Raw genomic sequence first — 19,847 nt, 5'->3', positions numbered from 1 at the left:
TTAATGTAATGAAAAAGTAGATTTCCAAGATGATGCTGACAACTTTTCTTGCTTTGTTATCAGCTGATATAATAACATGTAGAACACAGGTAAATTAGGTTGTTATAACTATCATCAATGTAATATGTGTCTATGTCATGTTCAGGTAGAAGAAATGTACATTAAGTTGTCATAACTGTTTAGCATGCTATATATATTCATTTCATAATATAAGCCCTTTGCCCTTCCCTGCACTGCAAATCCATGGCAGGAAATATTTTTCATCTGCTTATCTTGTTTGAATATTTAATGTCTGCGTCATCATGTGGGTTGAGACTTTGCATTAGGCTGTGAAGGAAAGTCAGACTTGAATGGACACAGCTTCATCAACTTGGATTTGCATGAACTGATAAGCCAAGAATAAGGCTTGCATCTGTGGCGATTTGGACCTTTGATGGTGGATTGATGCTAGAGATCCTTGCTTCCTTGGAGTCTATCTTTCTTTGAGGTGAGTTTAATTTATTATTTGGGGATTCTGGTGGAGATTTTGTGAAGAGGTTGGGCTAAAGACAGTAAAGAGTTTCCTCCTCCTTCAATTATTCTGCCCTGGTTAGCAGAAACTACAGGAGGGGAGGCGGAAATCTAAAAACCCTGTCCAGTACAGTAGCTGGACAAACTTTAAATTAAAGCACAGTGCTCTTCTCAAGAATGCTGAGAATATACACTGAACTCTTTGCCTTCTTTGGGGAAGACTTCCTATAGCCAGAAGAGAATAAAACGATTCTGAATCCACACACAAGATTTTGGATGTTTTTAAAAAACAAAACAGGAACTAAATCTCTTTCTTTCATCATTTCAATGTTATGCATATTTATCACAAATATAAGATGCTAGTTATAGTTGGCAACTCACTAAAGTGACATTTAGTCAATGGGCATCTTGTTTTTAATTGTTTTATTTTAGTTGGAATAAAAGTTATATTTAAATTATGCCTGAAAATATTGCAGCAGAAGTGAGATACTCTGAACTGTCTGGGTTTCTTTGTTTGTTTAGCATATAAATCTTTGCATTAAATAAAGTATCCCAGTTTTGAAATCATTATGCTGCTTATGTTTGAAGACACATAACAGTTTCCCTTGCTTAGGAAATGCTGAAAGACAATGTATTATTTGGAAAGGATGTGAAACATGGCTAGTCTGAAGAGATATACATAAATTGTTTCCTGCGATGACCTCAGAATTACAATATTTTCATCTGAGATAGCCCTAATTAAAAACAAGTTAACTAGACATTAAAAGAAAACCACCTTTTGCAGTGGGTGGATTGATCACATAAGGTGAGGTGTATATCTTAAAATGCCAGTTGCCCTAACACAAAGAGCGTTCCTTTACCAAGAAAATTGTTCCCTTGTGTATTGCATGTTTAAATATATTTTCACACTAAATAAAAGACGCTTTCGTGCATACTTCTGTTTTCACAAGCACTCCTGCACTCCTGTTTCTGAGAACTCCTGAGATGAAGAAAATTTGCTTGTAGCCTGTGCTTTCCATGGGAATAAATGAGGTGCCAGTACTCATGTTTTGATAAACATGCTGTGGGTACCAGCACACAGTGGTTGCCATAGGTAGCAAAAAAAAGAGGAAATGGTATTCTGTACTGGTGAGTATGGTTATAAAAAGCACTGCTTATAACTATGGTTGCAATTCTAACTGTCTACTCAGTAAGTCCCATTGATTTCAGTGGAGCCTACCCCCAGGTAGGTGGGGTTAGGATTCCAGCCTAAGAAACTTGACTGTGGGGGAAGTTCCAGTCATTTATCCCAATTCCACCTCCCCACACATTACTTCATCTGTGCCCCACTTTCCCATTTACCCCTGAGCTGTTGCCACAGGCTAAAAGCATGAGATAGGGCCAGGCCTGCTTCTGCTCTTCCAAACTTTGAGGAGGAAAGAGGTAAAAAATATTTTCCTGTTCTAACCCAGGAACTGTGATTGGGTTTAGTTGTCTTCCATTCCACCAACAGAACTGAATTTGTATTCACAGAATAGGGTTTTCTCATTGGTCTCCTAAGAATGTGCTTCTGAAAACTGGGGGGCCCTTGGAAAAGGGTGCAGTGTGGAGGGCCACGGGGGGGGGAGGGGGTCCACAGAAGTTTCCCCATTGTATGAATGGAACAGAAATTACAGGCTGAAATTATCCAATGATTTGCTAGTCCAGCATGCCTTTCTTCTTCTTGTGTCACAAGATGGATAAATAGATTCCACTTTTACAATGCTGATCTATTTCCTCACCTACTGGAGTTCCTTATTCCCCGTAAGCACCGGGTACTTTCTTAGTGCATGTTTCAATCTACATTTATTAAAGTAATGTGAAATATTTTCATTAGCCATGCAAAATCTCACGCTGTGCTTCTAACATTCTGCCTTTCCAAAATTCTTTACAGAACTAAGAGTCAGAAAAACTAAACAAGTTTTTTGGGGGTCTCTCTCTCCTTTAAAGAAACTCCATGGGAAATGCAGGCACACTCAATTCCAAGCTGTTTACATTCCTAAACAATAGCACTCACTTTTCTGGGACTATAAACAGTAGCACTCACTTTTCTGGGACTATAAACAGTAGCACTCACTTTTCTGGGATTATAAACAAAGCAAATGCAACATGTGAACAACTTGGGTGAAATCTAAGAATGAGTATCCACTTTATGTTTGAAACCAAGGGAAGATGATGAGGAAAAAGCATTTTTTGGCTTGGCTCCTGCATCCTGTTATAGGCTTGCTTGCAGAGCTTAGGAAAGAGGCTTACACATTCCATTTACGCAACATCCGCAATGAAATTGTTAATGAGGGGCAACAGCAAACCCAGCCGATGAGTATTGGCAGGACTGTAGCCCAAGTGGGGCCACTGAGTAACAGGAGAGGTATCAACATGTTCAGGGGAGCCCTGAAGTTTGCAGGAGTAGTTCTTGGGACAGGGGACCTAAGGTATGGCACCTCTCTCTCGTGGGTGGGGGGACGACGCAACCCATTGAAATCTGAGCACATTTAGAGGCCACAGAATCTTAAGTGTATATTGGGAGAAGGGCAGGAAATGGGGAAGGGGAATGCAGTATCCCCAAAGAGCTGGAATGGGGAGCATTTAGTTGGCTTTAAAAAAGGATTAGACAAATTCAAGGAGTACAAAGCTATCAATGACTACAGGCTGTGATGACTATATTCTACCTTCACTATTGGAGACATTATGGCTCTGGATACCAGTTGCTTGGAATCACAGCTGGAGAAAGTGTCTGCTTTCTATAGGTATCTATCATCTATCTATCATCTATCTATCTATCTATCTATTTAAAATTGTATACCGCCCCTCATCCATAGATCTCAGGGCAGTTCACAACATTACAATATAAAAAACACAAAATACATAATAAAAATAAGAACAAAAACACACACTAATAATTCCCCCTCTGACTGATGTCAATCAGTGGTTAGCCAATGTGAGAAGGGGATGCTTCATCCTCTAGGGCACGTTCTATGTTCTTATGTTCATTCTGCACAGCAACATTTTGCTAGATATATAATATACAGTGGTACCTTGGTTTACAAACAGTCCTGTTTACTAACTATTCGGTTTATGAACTCCGCAGAACTGGAAGTAGTGTCCTGGTTTGCAAACTTTACCTCGGTCTAAGAATGGAAGCTAAACAGTGGAAGGGCATCGGCGGCGGGAGGCCTCATTAGGGAAAGCATGCTTCGGTTTAAGAACAGACTTCCGGAACAGATTTAGTTTGTAAACTGAGGTATCACTGTATAGTTATATTGCTTTTTTGTAGAATCTGTTTTAAAAGAACAGGGATTATATCCAACATGTTTATAGCAACGCACTGCTGGGGGGCAGGGGCGGGGAAGCCTTGCTGTTTCCACTGCAGAGCAAGCAATTAGTATTGTTCACCCATAGCTCTTAATATGTCTTGTAATATGTGCTTACCGTACACAGCAATTGTGTATCTAGTAGTTCTGCTTTTTCAGACAAATATTAGCAGATAGATCTGCTGGATTACGCCTGTTTGCTCAACAAAGTAAGCAGAACTCAGCCAATGAGTGTTGCTTTCTGTACACAGTGACCCCTTTGAAAAAGAAGCACAAAACAGAGCTCCGTTTGTGCCTTTTCTTCCCTTTGTAGAGGCTTGCGCAAAAGGTTGACTGCATGCGCTGTGCTGCGTGGCTCCTTTTGTTCCTAATGTGCCTATAATGTTTAATTAAATAGTAGTAAGGATTTGCCTTTCCAGTGAGTGGAGTGGAAAAAGTTTATAGAACCATTTGCTTGGTCCTCTCTCTCTCTTAGCAGCTGCTTCCTGGACATACTGGCTTTTAATAATGTACTCCATTCTGACTTCTAGAGGGCTTAAGAACAAGCATTGTGATGGGGTTTGTAAACGGGACTTGTACCTTTTAGGAACAGTTTACAAGCTGAGTGGCTTCTCATCTAAAGATGTCTTGCAAGATGAAGAAAGCCCACTTCAAAGAAATGGGAAACTGAGGCTATGGCAGAGACCCCACATTTTAACAGAGAAGGCAGAAATTGGAGATTGTTTAAAAGCCTACTTTTGCCATTCCACAGCATCTTCCTCTTACTGTATAATGAAAAGACCTCCAAGATGGACTATGTTAAAGTATTTATTTTTTTGGGGGGGGGGAAGAGCAAAACATATTCTCTTCCAGAAAATATCTCTCTTATTCAAGACACAGAGAAAGAGGCAGTTTCAAAAGCTGACTTGGTGGATGATATCTAGCTAAGGCAGCCCTTTATCAGGAAGTTGTCATTAAAGGCAGCAACTGTTTTAGGTGCATCCGATATGTGTGCGACCATGCACATGCGCATCTTGCTGAACCTGTAAGTGACCCAAATACACACAAAAAGGAGGAGAATGGGGCAGGCCAGGGGCAGAATGGGGTGTTTGCAGGCTTTCTCAATGGTGTTTCAAATATACGTGATTCCACCTAAATGTGTGGTATCTTGGAACGTAACCCCCATATAAATTAGAAGTTGCCACCATCATCATCATCATCATCATCACTGCAATCCAGTTCTTTGCTCCTTGCTCTGGCAGGGCTTTATGGAGTGGCTGGACCACCTCTTAGCGCATTCACAGTCCTACCACACACTGCAACTGGAGCGAAAGTTAGGAGGACAGGAAGATAGCTGGTTGTGCAAGCCTAGAAAGGTGTGATGGCAGTGAGACCTGAAGGGGACCCAGCCTAGAGATGGGGGAGAAATTTGATTCAGTTGGCATTTAAATGCAAGTCTATCAAATCTGCGGTTTTCAAAGCTGTATGGGAACCAAAACGCAGCCTTCCTTTGAAATTCGCATGTCTCTGAATTTTGCAATGCAATTCTCCAACCAAACAATGCTTACAAAAAATATTAGGGGAAAGTGTGGACGTATTTGTGAAAACAACATACAAAAATGCATCATAGAAGGGGAAATTGCTTGCAAATTAGTCAAGGCTGCATACAAAATGTTTTACTCAAAGAAATTCATTCTAAAACGCTGGTGGGTTTTGATGAGGATTTGAAAAATAAAGAAATCTCAAATTTGCTGCAGAAATGTGGAGAACAAAATTTAAGCATGGAAAATGAGAAACAGAAAGAACTGAAAAGGGCAGCTCCTTCTGTCCCCTGGTCCAAAAGTTTCTGGGCCAACGTATCCCCTCCCCACCTTCATCACATCCCATTGGGGACTTTCTGTTGGCTATTGGTGGCAAGGATCTTATGAGAGGTCCTCTACCACCTGCACATTTGACAGATGGAAGATGGAGTGCAGGGACAGAGTGTCATTTGTCACAGCCATAGAGCTGGGCAAACAAGTAACACAGCACAAGGGGTTTGGATTAGCCCTACTCAGAATAGACCCATTGAGTAGAGGCTTCTGAGTAAACATGCTTAGAACTTGGCTGTAAGATATGTAGGGCCCAAGCCATTTGGGATTTATAGGTTAAATCCAGTAGCTTGAATTTGCCTGGAAAGCAAGAGGGCCTGGAGCCTATTGTTGCAACACAGATTTTATTCTCTGGGAAACTGGGTGCCAACCTCACTGCTCTCTCCATTGCTTTAGTTACAAGGCAAACCGCTCTGTGCTGCACCAGAGCATGTTCCAGAGCATGCACCAGAGCATGGCATGTTCCCGTGCCATTTTTTTGCGGCACTTGTAAACTAGATGCAGATATTATAGCTTCTATTTAACCGTTTATGTCTGCTACTTTTTAAAAAGATTATTTAAAAAGAAAAAAAAGTTTAAAGGATATGATTTACAGTTTCCTTTAATTGCCAACCCTAGTTTGTCAAACGCTGAGAAAATAGTTCACTAAAAAAGGAATTGTCCCAAATTAAACATTGTTGCATTTGGATGGCATGACTTTCCATGGAAAGTTCAAGACTAGCACAAACATTATGATGGGATGCTCTAGGGCTAAAAATCTTTGCTAATGTTAGAAAAATACCTCAGCTAAATACATCAACTAATAGGTCTTACCTAAACAAAGTGAGACATTTACAGGCAACCCCATTTTGTGTGTGTTCAAAGCATGCACAAACATGCACAAGCGAGTCATTTTTGGACCTGGAAGAGGGTGGTACAGGGGTGGGGCAGAGGTGTAATGGGGCATAACAGGGCTGGGTGGGCATATCCGTGCTCCATCAACACATTTGATGGCCAGGAATGCACCAAAATGTTGCCATATGGGTTCCTACTGAACGTATTTCCAGCCACTCCATTCTATCCCTTGTGGGTCTCCCAGGTAGCATTCTTTGCCTACAGAGGATGCTCAATCCATTCTGGAATTTTTTTGGGGGGGGTGTCTCATTCATAGAGGTTTTTTCATCCTCTGAAAATCATTCTTGAAACCTCTCTCTTGTGTGTGGATGATACTGTTTGGGCTATATAAGGATTGGCACTTACCCTTGAACTTCATAAATAAAAAGAAATATTGACTTGTTAATACAAGAAAAGCTGACATAATTTGCAACTTGTCTAGTAAAATGAAGTCTCTCTAAGGTATGGTATTTGTTTAAGCAACAACACATTGTTCAATATATGTATAATATATACCATAATAAATTGTCATAAACTTACACTTACCCCCTCACAATTCTGAAGGCAGTCCTGTTTAGTGAAGTTTTTAATGTTTGATGTTTTATCATGTTTTTAATATTCTGTTGGGAGCTGCCCAGAGTGGCTGGGGAAACCCAGCCAGATGGGCAAGGTATAAATTTATTATTATTATTATTATTATTATTATTATTATTAAGCATAGATTTGGGGAGAGATGAGAAACAAAGGTGTGGGTTTGCAATACATTTTTCCAGAGAGCTACATCCCATGAAGTGTCAGGTGGCAGATTAGTAGCACAAATTTCCACCTCCAAAAGTGGTTCACATGTTCCTGTTCCACATATCCCTTACCTCTCAGCTTTCTGATACTACATCTCTTGCCTTCCTCAGTAAAAATGTTCCAGAGGAGATGGTAGGCACAGAATGACGAAGTGGAATATTCTTATAAAGATTTCTTTGATTGATTGATTGATTGATTGATTGAAGACCAAATGATGAATCAACTAACAGCCTCAGCACTCTGCAACCAGATGAATTTCACTGTTTTGTATTTCCAATCACCATTATTGCATTGCTTATTAGAAATTGCCCAATTGCACATTTTCTGCTGCAATGTCTTATGGTGATCTTTTTATTTCTAAAATGCCCTTGTACTGTATACCATATTTGTGTGAGTTGGTTTTGGGGCTAATATTTGCTCAGTTGATTATGCTTTGATTCTGCATTTTCTCCCTTATAGGGACAATGCCACTGGCCCTGCATTGAGTAATCTCTGGATCTGAGTAATCCTGGGTTAGATTGGGCCTAATCTGAGGCACTAAATAGAATCCCAGCCTAGATGATGTTTTGAATGAGATCACTGCTAGTAAGTCTAATAAAGCTGGGAGCCTAAATCTGAGTCCCCCTGCCAGGCACTCAACAGAACAATATTTAGATCTGTGCTAGATTTGCATTTTTATAATCTACAGCCTATTTAAATGGAATGTCTCTTTCTCTTAGCTAAAGTGCTTTTCTTAATTTGTTTGTTTGCATTATTTTATTATTCCCCTGCTCCATTCAACGAAACTGACAGATAGTGATGGGAATTATTATTTCTTAATGCAGTTATTTCTCTAACTGATAAATGTTAAGAATTGTCCAATTAGATCAGACTTGATTACCTTAGCTAGTTCTTAAAACAGAGCCATTTGTCATCATTAGGCGGAAAGGAGACTGGAGACAATTACTCACAAGGAAACTAAAATGAGGAAATATAAAATATTAAATTAATCAGGGTGGAGAATCTGCTAAATAGGAAATGAGCCGCCCTGCTCAGCTGCCTGCTGAACTGTGGTCTGATTCTTTAATAGCCACAAGTGTTACACTTTCACCTGTGCAGCACTTGGGAGGAGCTCCTTTGAGTAAAAGTAATGACATGAAAGCAGGCCCTCAGAAGACTATGGTCCAACTGAAGAGTATTCATTTGCTGTCAGGGACTGGGCAGAGGAGGATGGTTTAGCTTTACAACAGGGGTTTGAGGGAGGTCACAGCTTATAGGCAGATGAGGGGGAAAGTTGGGAAATAATGAGAAAGGAGGAAGCAGAAGGAGGGCAACAGCTGACAGACACAATGTCTTTAGAAAACATTCCAGACCCTCCATCTCCCAGAATCCAGCGAGCCTTGAAAGTAGGAGAGCAAAGAGCTCAAAGACAGAGGGCACGTAGCAATACCCGTGGAAGAGCCGATGAGAATGACAGATGAGGAAGTGGGAGAAACAGGGGGTGGAGATTCACTTGGGACAATGCCAATATCCAAGTAAATATTGAATAAAAATAGGATGATAAGAAACATCCCCTTGTCTTGTACATTTCTGGGCAAATGTCAGCAGCCTGACATTTGCTCTGCATAATACCACTTGGGTGTGACATAGTAAATTGCAACAAGATTGACCCGACACATTAATTTAAGCTGCAATGGTGAATCTAGGCATCCTTAAAGGTTTATCTTCCCTTCCCTTCTTAAATATTTTGGCCTAAGATAGACTTCTCTAACAAAGTACTCTCCAAATGTTGTTAGAACTCCAATGCTCAGCCCCAGCCAGGAAGGTCAGGATGAAGAGAGTTGTGCTGTAAAACATCTAAAGGACATCAGGTTGGGGGTGGCTTAAAGAGAGACCAATGGCTTTGGCAAAAATTCAGATGGAGACCCTTCACTCCCAAACATTTCATGGCCTCTTGTGTTCTGGAATCCATCATTTAACATAATTTATCATGATCTCATTCATGATGAAGAGAACACAGAGGAGAATTTCTTAGAAATGAATCAGCAAAACAGCCCACAAAAAGTCAAGGAAAGCAGATTGAAAGGGAGCAGATGAACCTTTGGATGAGTAGCACCTTCAAGATACTAAATCTTCTGTCACATCAGTGGGAATATTTAAGTCCAGCTGTTTTCATCTAGACTGTCCTGGGTCCAACATGGTTATGAAGAGAAGGCCTTAGAATCATAGCTCATACATCATTCCATGCTGCACCGCAGTAAAGATGGAAAGTAAGGATTTGGACCTGTCGTGTAAAATATTCACTGTCTGGAAAAAGCATTTCAATCACTTGGGGGTGTGGGTGGGGAAACTCTCTTAAGAGTAACGTAGAAAATCTCATGGGCTAAATGCCCAGAAAGAGATTCTCAAGGGAACCATTTGCTAGGCTAGAAGAGTGTATTGGTGTGTTTCCAAAATGATGTATTTCTTTATCTATTTATCTATTTATTGATATCCTCATTTCAACTGAGTTTTTATCATGCCAGGAACAAGACATTTCCACATCCTGACAGTCTAATCCTTTTTTTGCTTTTTGCCACTATCCTCTGTAGCGCTGCAAGCAAAGTATTGCATACAGCAGCTAAAGTGTCACCCTGTGCAAGGCAAGTGAAACAGACTTTCATCCCTCCCCTCCATAGCGATTTATTCCAGCAAACAACTGTGTTGGCACTAAGAAGAATGGGAAGCCTGGGAGAGGGGAGAATACCGAAGAGTTTTACCTGCTGAGTATGCAGTACTGTCTAGGCCAGCTCCTACTGCATCACAGTCATTTCTTGGTAACTGCAGGGTTGTAATCAATACTATTGAATGATTAATTATTTGGCTGGAACGTGTTCCACCTCCCCCTTTAATCATGCTGCTCAACTCATTTGGGTAAATAGGCAAAGTCCATTTGTATTAAGGAACTGGTTTGTAGACTGGATTGCCAGTGTTCCATTTCTGATTGAAAAGCCACATCCCCTTCCTCCTCCTCATGATTATTTTTTACTGGAAAGCCCACTGGCAAATATTGTGATAACCTTAAAAGTCCATTATTGACAGTGTGAAGTCTTCCTGCATCATGATTTTCCTCTGTACATTATTTACACATCGGGTCTTTAAAAGCCGAATATGTCAGCCTAAAGATTGCTAACACCTTGAAAGGGCTCAAAGGCTTATGTCAGGCTTGCACAACTGACATAAGATGTGGAAACTTTTTCCTCTTGACAGCCATATTCTGATGGGGAAAGTTGCCACAGTGGCGCTTGCACACATGTGGTGAGAGGAGCCAAGTCCCCAAACCATTTGTGTGCCTAGACACACACACACACACTACAAAGTGCATTCACACAATCACACACCCTTAATGAAATCCCTCTCTCACATAACATTCACACAATTACAAACTCTTAACACAGGAGAAAATAAAACTCACACCTTTTGTCTCGGCCCTAAAATAAATATTCATGTTGTAATTTTCTCTCTTGGCAGGAAGCCCCCTTCTTCTGGATGGTAACAATAAATAGATCCTGTTTTGACCATAAAAGAAGAACTGCACACACCACAATCAGACTGGGCCTAATATGTGCTTTCAGAAATCTGAGTCTTTAGGAAGGATGCAGTTGTGTTGTGAACACATAAATGGCTCCTGCATAAAGAGCAGCTGGTCAATCAGCATTCGTATTTCCATGTATATCTTCATGGTGTGTGTGATCCTGGCTACCCTAGCTGGCAATTTGACTGTGATCATCTCAATATCACACTTCAAGCAGCTCCACACCCCGACCAATTTCTTAATCCTCTCGATGGCCACAGTGGACCTTCTCCTTGGTTTCCTTGTCATGCCTTATAGCATGGTGAGGTCGGTTGAGAACTGCTGGTATTTCGGAGAATTCTTCTGCAAAATCCACACCAGCATCGATATCACTCTGAGTACAGCCTCCATCTTCCACCTCTCTTTTATCTCCATTGACCGCTACTACGCCGTGTGTGACCCACTGCGATACAAAGCAAAGATCAGCACAGGGGTCGTATTGATCATGATCTTTGTAAGTTGGGTCTTCCCTGCTGCATTTGGCTTTGGGATGGTCTTTTTGAAGTTAAACATGATTGGAGCAGAAGAGACCTTCTATAAGCTGATCTATTGTGTGGGAGGCTGCTTTGTCTTCTTCAATGAAACATCAGGAGTGGTGGCCTCCGTGGTTTCTTTTTACATCCCTGGATTTGTCATGTTATGTGTCTATGGGAAGATATACACTATAGCCAAAAGGCAAGCCAGGTCCATTAAGGCTGCTGCAAACCAAATACAGATCAGATTTGAGCATCACATTTCACACAGCAGAGAACGAAAAGCAGCCAAGACTTTAGGCACTGTGGTAGGGGTCTTCCTCATCTGCTGGTTCCCATTCTTTTTCTGCACGGCAACAGACCCCTTTATGAATTATGCAATACCTCCCATTCTCATTGATGCCCTGGTTTGGTTTGGTTACTTGAACTCCACCTTCAACCCAATTGTTTATGCGTATTTTTACCTGTGGTTTCGAAGGGCCTTGAAGATGATTGTACTGGGGAAGGTTTTTCAGCAAGATTCATCCAGGACTCAGCTCTTTATGGAGTGAAGCACGTCGAGCTTTGAGAGCATATTCTTCAGTATTTTACCAGGCACTGTCCATTTTGAAGCAGAAGGTCAAAGTGAAAAAGCATGTGTGATGCTTCAGTGCAGTTGCTCCAGCAGCCCCATCATGGCCCAGAAACAGGGTGCAGACCAATAACCAACCAAGAGAGAAGTATGGGTGCCAATGGGCCATAACTTATTGGCAAACAGACATAGGCGGAGCAAGCATGCATTGGGTGACAATCTGTTGACATCAAAGACTTTCAACCTGTAAGCCAACCTTCATTGGCTGGGGCATCCATTTGGTGGGTTTTCCAGCTCTGAGAGACCAGTGTGGTACAAAACCAAGCATCTGAGACCACTGGTAGCTTGAGATGGCTGCTCAGCAGCCCAGCCCCCTGGACCTTGAGCTGGGAGCTGCTCACCTTTCAGGTCCCCTAAAGGGAATCCCCTTTATCCACCCAGCCTACCCAATTCTATTTCTGCCAAGTCGCAACAAAGAAGAAGGAAAACATAACAGAACTCTTGCTACCCACCTAGAGGAAGACTAAGGACCAGTTGAGATTGAGTGTGAAATTTTGAAGTTTTGTCTACTCATGGAAAAGGAGGAAGGAGGCAGAGTGAGATGGTAGCTGGTCCTTTGAAAGCTTCCTGCAACCCCACAACTCTAGAAGATCCCACTAGAAGATCCCTGATATTGCAAAAGCCCCCTCCTTCTTCCTTTGCCATGGCAGCCCTCCCAACCATCCTGGCAGCTCTCATGAGTTCACTGGGCCAATGGTTGTAGCTGTCAAACTGATCAGCAAGCAGGTCACAACATTTTTATTGTTACTTTGGATTTGGGAAGGATTTGGAGTTTGTTACTGCTATGAGTTTAGGGAGGACGAAATAGGCTGTACGCAAGATCCTTCAAAATCCTGGTTTCAGCAAATGTTAAAATATAAGCCAGGCTAGCTTCCTGTGTTGAGGTGGTAGCCTGGGTGATGGGCTGTTAAGAGAACAAAGGGCTCTGTGCGAGACAGAGAATAGGTAGCCCCCCCCCCAGACAAAACCAAGTTTGGAGGAGAGAGTTAGCAGTGATATGGCCTAGAAGGAAAGTAGCAAGCTGGGGAGAAAGGGAGAGCAACGTTTGATTTCTGTTTGACTCCAAGGCTGTGGCTATGAGAGAAACAAGATGCTTTTGGGGTGTTAATGCTGTGAACATCTCCATCGGACGTTCAGGTTGTATATATGTTTAATATAAACCATATATCATAAAGACGCCCCAGTCTCTGCCATGCCTCATTTCCAAAAGGAAACACGAACCCTGGAACTGCTGGAATGTTGCACTGCTCAGAGACTGGGGTGACGTGCAACATTATTTTAAGAAACAGAAAGTGGGATTAATGGCTATGTACTTCTTTCCCGCTCTTTCTCCTTACATTATCACTAATGAAATGGCCCTTGTTTTGATGGGAAAGGGATTGTGAAGGAAAGAGCTGCATATTGCAGAGATGCTTGGGGTTGGGTCAGGCTATGAGGGCACTGGAACAGTGCCTTCAAATGCAGTGCTCCACTTAACATTTTCTATACACATGGGTCTTTGTTGTTGTTGTTTCTTAAACCTGTGCAGTTACCAAATTTGTCCAGTATGTGATGTTATACAAAAGATGACAATAAAACACATTTATAAACCTTGATTTAATTCTCCTTGATTAGGTTTCTAAATCACTTATCGTATGACTGAAAATTTTACTACTTATTTAAAGCTCATATCTTACTTTTCTTCATACAATGTCAGGGCAATTTACAGCAATGAACACATCAGACAACTGGTAACAGTAAAACATGATAACTCAGTAAAATGAGACAAAACACCTCACATTTGTCAATATGTCACTGCCAGTTCAATATTTCTTTTACTACATTTTAAATTCCTTCCTAACAAATAGATCAAAGGTTGACCTTGTATCCGTCAGCATGATTATTTAAGTATATGACCTAACTCAGAAATAACTTCTTCCTCTTGTGTGTGATTAGGCAAAGTTTCCCCAAGAGTCTCCCTGCCTTTTGTTTTCAAAGTATAATGTCCCATCAGAGACAACCATGTTTTTGCAAAAGTCTTGCAGTATATGGCTTCATTAGCACCTAATCAGTGCTGTTGTGTAGCTGTCCTCACTAAAACTGAGAAATGCATCAGAGATATGTTAATGAGGTCTCTTGGTTTCTGTTCAGATCCAGTCGTATAGCAAATGAGAAGCAAATGAGGGAAATGTGTTGCGCTTTTGTCTGATCCCATTTTGGATGGAAATTAACCCGGGAGCAGGTAAACAAATATGCCTTCAAAGCATCATTAGCCTTATTAGAACTTGAGACATGGGTGATCAGCACATCTAATTGCTCATCTAACTGAACAGGTCCCAGAGGCCAACTCCCTTTCCCTTTTGTTTTAAATAGGTATTTTGTGGACGATGTCATCTTTTTTTCTTTCATGAGAACTAAAAAGATCATGAAGACTGATAGTATGAAAGCATTTGTTTAGCGAATTACTACTGGTGAACCAGTTCAAGTAAATCAAGCAATTCGCTAGTGAATTAGAAATTCAAAGAGACAGTTGTGTCTAATCACAACTACCCCCTTTAATTTTTTTTCAATATAGCCACCGCCTCTTCCTCTCATAATGGGGGACCACTTTCTCTTCTACTCTCCCTACTACACACCCATTGTGTTTCCTCCTCTCTGGCTTTTCCTTCTAGCCTTCTACTCTTCCCTATGGGCTGCTCTCTGAGAGGCAAAGTAGTCATGATGATGAATATGCCATTGGAAACTGCAATGAAAAAGCAAATGTAGGGACCCCCACTTTTTTATATGGGAAGAGAAGCCACAACCCTTTCCTTACCTGCCAAGGTCCTCAAAGAAAATTGTTTTCTCTGTTCAGGGTATTTCAGGTAATAATTCTGAAAATTCAATTTTCCACTGGCCTTTTCCTGCTCATCACTGTCATGCCCTGCCCAAGGATGATCTGGAGCCCCCAGAAAGCAGCTGAGTAGGAGCCAGGACCCTTGTGGGAGACTAGCAGGGACCACTCCCAGCAGAAAGCAAGATCAGTGTCTGAAGCAGAAGGCAGAACCACCATCAAGTCCCTGCAAATGACAGCACCTCTAGAGGCAGGCCAAGATAGTCACAGTTAGGAAGAGTGCTTGGTTGCAGAAGAGGATTACTTGTGAGGAGGGTCCTTTTCATGAGGAGGACTCTATGGAAACCTCTAAAGGGCTTCAGCTGGGCCCATGGTGAGGTTCTGGTAGCTCTGGCCTAAAAGCCTCAATGTGAGGCTGAGAGAGCTACTGGAACAACATCTTGCTGCCAGCACTGTGTTCTGCTTGCCTGGACCTTGGTTTTCCCCTCAACTTGCATTTCCCCCGAGTCCCTGCTTGACCTAGACCTCCCACAAACTGGTCCTCAACTTGCCTCTTGAACCCCTGTTAGAACCACTTGGGCCTTGGGTTGGCTTTGGACTTCGCTGCTCTCTGTGCCTATGATAGCCTTTGTTATATGGAAGGTTATCTGGGATCCTGCTAGGATAGGAAACTCACTTCCAGGGAAGTTCCTTTCTCCATTCCTTCCCCCTGCCCTCACAGCTCTCATGGAGATGTAGGCTATGGTTGGAATGTACATAGATGAACCTCAGACTTGTTCACCGACCCCCACCCACTCTGGTATGGTAGTGGGGAGGAGACTGGAAGCTTTTACTTCTAACTAGTTCAGCATCAATCCAGACAAGCAGTGGTTAATCTTAGATATAGTGTATTGAATCAAGCCAGCTTCAAATAATGGCTTATGAAGCTGTTGTATTTTTAATATGATATCAAGATTAACCACAGCTTACGCTTACGATGTTTCAATAAAATGTGGTTAATTAAAAATGGACGCAATTGCCACATCAGAGGAGGAGAGAAGGAATGGAAGCTCAGCTGACAAACTCAGACCTTGCTTAGGCTGTTCATATAATTGCATCACTATAGCTCAGCCATGGACAGTAAAGGGGTCAATCTCTCTATGTGCCTCTCGCAGTAGAGCTTAAACCACCATGCTGCTGCTTCCTTCTTCCTGTCTGGCAACTGGATATGTGTGTGTGTTCCACATTTAAAATGGAATGCATCACATTGGTACCAATGGGAGCTTTTGTCCCAGGGTTAATAGCATTTTGGGGGAGATGGGATTTTCCTTTGGACAGCTCCCTACACACCCATGTTGGTTTTAGAAAGTTTTTAAGCATGCATGTTCATTGCTAGAATGCAGTTTAGGTCACATGATCTCATCGGTCTTTGGAGGATCAATCTTTTTATAATGTATTTGGGCAGACCTATACATAGTATGGGATGTGGGTGGCGCTGTGGGTTAAACCACAGAGCCTACGACTTGCTGATCAGAAGGTCTGAGGTTCAAATCCCTGCAACAGGGTGAGCTCCCGTTGCTCGGTCCCTGCTCCTGCCAACCTAGCAGTTCGAAAGCACGTCAAAGTGCAAGTATAAGATAAATAGGTACCGCTCTGGCTGTAGGGTAAATGGTGTTTCCGTGCGCTGCTCTGGCTTGCCAGAAGCGGCTTAGTCATGTTGGCCACATGACCCGGAAGCTGTACACCAGCTCCCTCGGCCAGTAAAGTGAGATGAGCGCCGCAACCCCAGAGTCGGCCATGACTGGACCTAATGGTCAGGGGTCCCCTTTACCTTTATACATAGTATATATTTCTATGCATGTGTATGTATTTATTTTTTAGGATATTTAGGGATCGCCCTTCGTCCAAAGGAGCTTAGGGTGAAATACAACAAGCACAAAAGCAAAATACAGCAAACATTAATAAAAGAATGTAGAAACTAAATTTTAAAAAGAAAATAATGAAAACAAGGAGTTTCACATTAAGAATTAAACAGCTCATTTTATTATCATTTTCAAATCACATTCAAGTCACCTTTTATTTGATCATAAAGTCTGCTAGCTACTGGAGAGTATGTGTGATCCTGAGAGGATCCAACCTTTCTGGAGATTTGACCTCACACTTGTAGTTAACCCCACCTCCTAACTAAACTTCATCTTTTCTTGTGCTTCATATTCTCTTGAGTTCTGGCTGCTGCGTCATAAAAGCACAGCAGCTTTATAATCCCAGTTTATTTTAAAACAGGATATCAGAAAGGACTGAGCCTTCCAGACGTCTCATTCAAATTTAATATTTAAATGGTGGTGTGTAAGCGGACTCAGGTAGGAGAAGAAAGAAGGATGTAAATGTATTAAATGCTATTTTGACTTTTTGTGTACCCACCTCAAGGGCTAGGAGAAAGAGGTCCACAGTTTTGGTTTTCATTTTTAAAGAGGTCCACTGTTGTGGGGGAAGATCAGACCTCCTCTTCCTCTTCCACGAGGCCAGTGTCTGTCTGATGTTGAGGCACGTTAGGGTTGTTCTGGGAGAGGTTGTAGAGCCACAGTCCTCCTGTTTGCTTGACATGTTCCCAGAACAGGAGGCAGATTATATGAGCCCCGGATCCCAGTAAAGCAGAACAGGAAAGAAGAAAAAGGGACCAAGCAGCCCTCCATCTTCTCTGGCTGCTGACATGAGCTCAATAGGGCATAGGAAAAGGTGGTTTGCTTGCCTTCGGTTCTCCCATTCCTCCCCCTTTTGATTTTGTCTGCTTCCACAAAGCCATCTTACAACATAGGGGAGTTATTCACATTTGCCAAATGGGGCAGATTAGTCACAGGGTAGCCTGACAAACTGATCCACAAATTGGTTAACATGGCTTACTTAGGAGTACTAAGCCAATTACCGATAATAGGATTTAAGAGTCAATCCCATCAGTTACTGCACCAGTAAAGAGGAGTTCAAGATTGGCAAAAATCTTGGCCACTTTGCTTCATGACTTCTGGTTTTGGAACAGACTTTCCCATGGATTCGGGATGAATGACACAATTAAGCTGTGGCATACACTGGCACACTGCCATGGCAAAGACACTGTTCTGAGGACCAAACTAGATGTGCTCTTACTAAGCAGCAGACGGCCATTTATCGTGTTTTTCCTTAACTAAATACAGGCGGTGGGGAACCTGATTCTCACTATGAAGGCAGAGGGCAGGGAAGCTTATCTGTTGACTCTCCCATTGCACAGAGAACAGAGATTGGCACCCCAGATGCACTAGATGCCCATTCTTAAGCAGCCTTTTAAAAAAACATGGGATGAGGTAGTGAAGAGTTGAGCCTCATCTCCTTGTGTGCTACCTCTGCAATAAGAAACAAGATCCTCCTTGTTTGTTCAGGAGAAACAAGATACGGAGAGGCCAGCGACATATCAAGTGTGGGGTAACTTGCATGTCATTCTCAGAGGCCATCAGTCAACACAACCAACTACAGTATGTCAGACAGATTTATGGTATAGCCTCTGGACAGATTATAGGAGAGCTGCAAAACAGCATGTGTCCGTTTCTGCATTAAATATTCCATATTCCTATTTTCAGATGAAGAATGGTGGTTTTTCTTAACTCCTCTGTGGCTGCCATTGATTGCTCTGGCTTTGGAAATGGAAGCTGCCTTGAAAATCTCAGGTCAGCAAGTGTTCGAGGAGCCATGTACATATCCCTGAGTGGACTCATTGTTGTCACTATCTTTGGGAATTTGGCAATCATCGTTTCCATTTCGCATTTCAAGCAGCTGCACTCCCCAACTAATTTCCTCATCCTTTCCATGGCAGTCACTGACTTCCTGCTCGGCTTCCTCATTATGCCCTACAGCATGATCCGATCCGTAGAGAACTGCTGGTACTTTGGGATCACCTTCTGCAAAATCCACTACAGCTTTGACCTGATGCTCTGCTTGGTTTCCATTTTCCACCTCTGCTCCATTGCTGTCGATCGCTTCTATGCCATCTGTTACCCGCTTCACTATTCATTGAAAATGACTATCCCTACAATCAGGCAATTGATTGTTGTTTGTTGGTCAGTGCCAGCTTCTTTTGCCTTCGGGGTGGTTTTCTCTGAAGCATATGCCTCTGGTATCGAAGGCTATGAGCTTTTAGTTGCATGTTCTAGTTCTTGCCCGGTGATGTTTAATAAACTGTGGGGTGTAGTTCTGTTCTCATTTGGCTTCTTCATCCCTGGCTCTGTGATGATAGGAATTTATGCAAAAATCTTCCAAGTGTCCAAAAAGCACCTGAGGGTCATGAAGAGCAGATCTGAAAATGTGGGTGAGGAAAAACACAATCAGGTTTCTAAGAGTAAGGACCGGAAAGCGGCTAAGACCTTGAGTATTGTGATGGGGGGTTTTCTCTTGTGTTGGCTTCCATGTTTCTTCACCGTTTTAATCAACCCTTTTATAGGGTTTTCCACTCCTGAAGTATTATTTGATGCCTTAACTTGGTTTGCCTACATCAACTCCACCTGCAATCCATTAATATATGGGTTTTTTTATCCATGGTTTCAAAAAGCACTTAGGTACATCCTCATAGGAAATATCTTCCACTCACAGTCCTGCACTGCTAAGCTGTTCCTTGAAAATCAATAAATTTACATGTGTTCAAGTGAGGCATTCAGTGGTTTCTCTCACATAACATGTATGTTTAAATAAATTCAAAGTATGTACCAGAAGAACTGGAGGTGTGTTGTACCTTGGAACTGTGAATCTATCTCATAGATATTGGAATGTAGTTAAGCTTTGAATTTCACACTTACCTGAATTTTGTACTGTTTGCATGTGCTTTCTTTTGTACACACACATGGTCTGAAGTGCTTTAACTCATAGAAAGAAAAGAAATATGTCCAGATCAGTGTTGATGTCATGCGTTTAATAATAACAAAACCCAGGACATAGAGCTTACAGAATGCACACAAATGTATAGTGTATCTGCAGCCATG

The 19,847-nt window shown here is 41.9% G+C and overlaps 2 protein-coding genes across 2 annotated transcripts; both read left to right on the top strand.

Annotated features, from left to right (window-relative positions):
* Nucleotides 1–10,941: 10,941 nt before the first annotated feature.
* Nucleotides 10,942–12,117, top strand: TAAR1 (trace amine associated receptor 1). Its single transcript, XM_053384055.1, has one exon. The coding sequence runs from the start codon at nt 10,942–10,944 to the stop codon at nt 11,974–11,976; it is 1,035 nt and encodes a 344-aa protein (XP_053240030.1). The 3' UTR covers nt 11,977–12,117.
* Nucleotides 12,118–18,462: 6,345 nt separating this feature from the next.
* Nucleotides 18,463–19,497, top strand: TAAR2 (trace amine associated receptor 2). The gene has a single exon (XM_053384054.1). It carries the CDS (start codon nt 18,463–18,465, stop codon nt 19,495–19,497), a length of 1,035 nt encoding a protein of 344 aa, XP_053240029.1.
* The last annotated feature ends 350 nt before the right edge of the window (nt 19,498–19,847 follow it).

Source organism: Podarcis raffonei, chromosome 3 (assembly GCF_027172205.1).
Source record: "Podarcis raffonei isolate rPodRaf1 chromosome 3, rPodRaf1.pri, whole genome shotgun sequence".
Lineage (NCBI taxonomy): Eukaryota > Metazoa > Chordata > Lepidosauria > Squamata > Lacertidae > Podarcis > Podarcis raffonei.
This window is presented reverse-complemented; position numbering and strand designations above follow the sequence as displayed.

Coding starts and splice junctions, on each gene's coding strand:
- TAAR1 (XM_053384055.1), top strand. CDS start 10,942: ATGTGCTTTCAGAAATCTGAGTCTTTAGGAAGGATGCAGTTGTGTTGT.
- TAAR2 (XM_053384054.1), top strand. CDS start 18,463: ATGGTGGTTTTTCTTAACTCCTCTGTGGCTGCCATTGATTGCTCTGGC.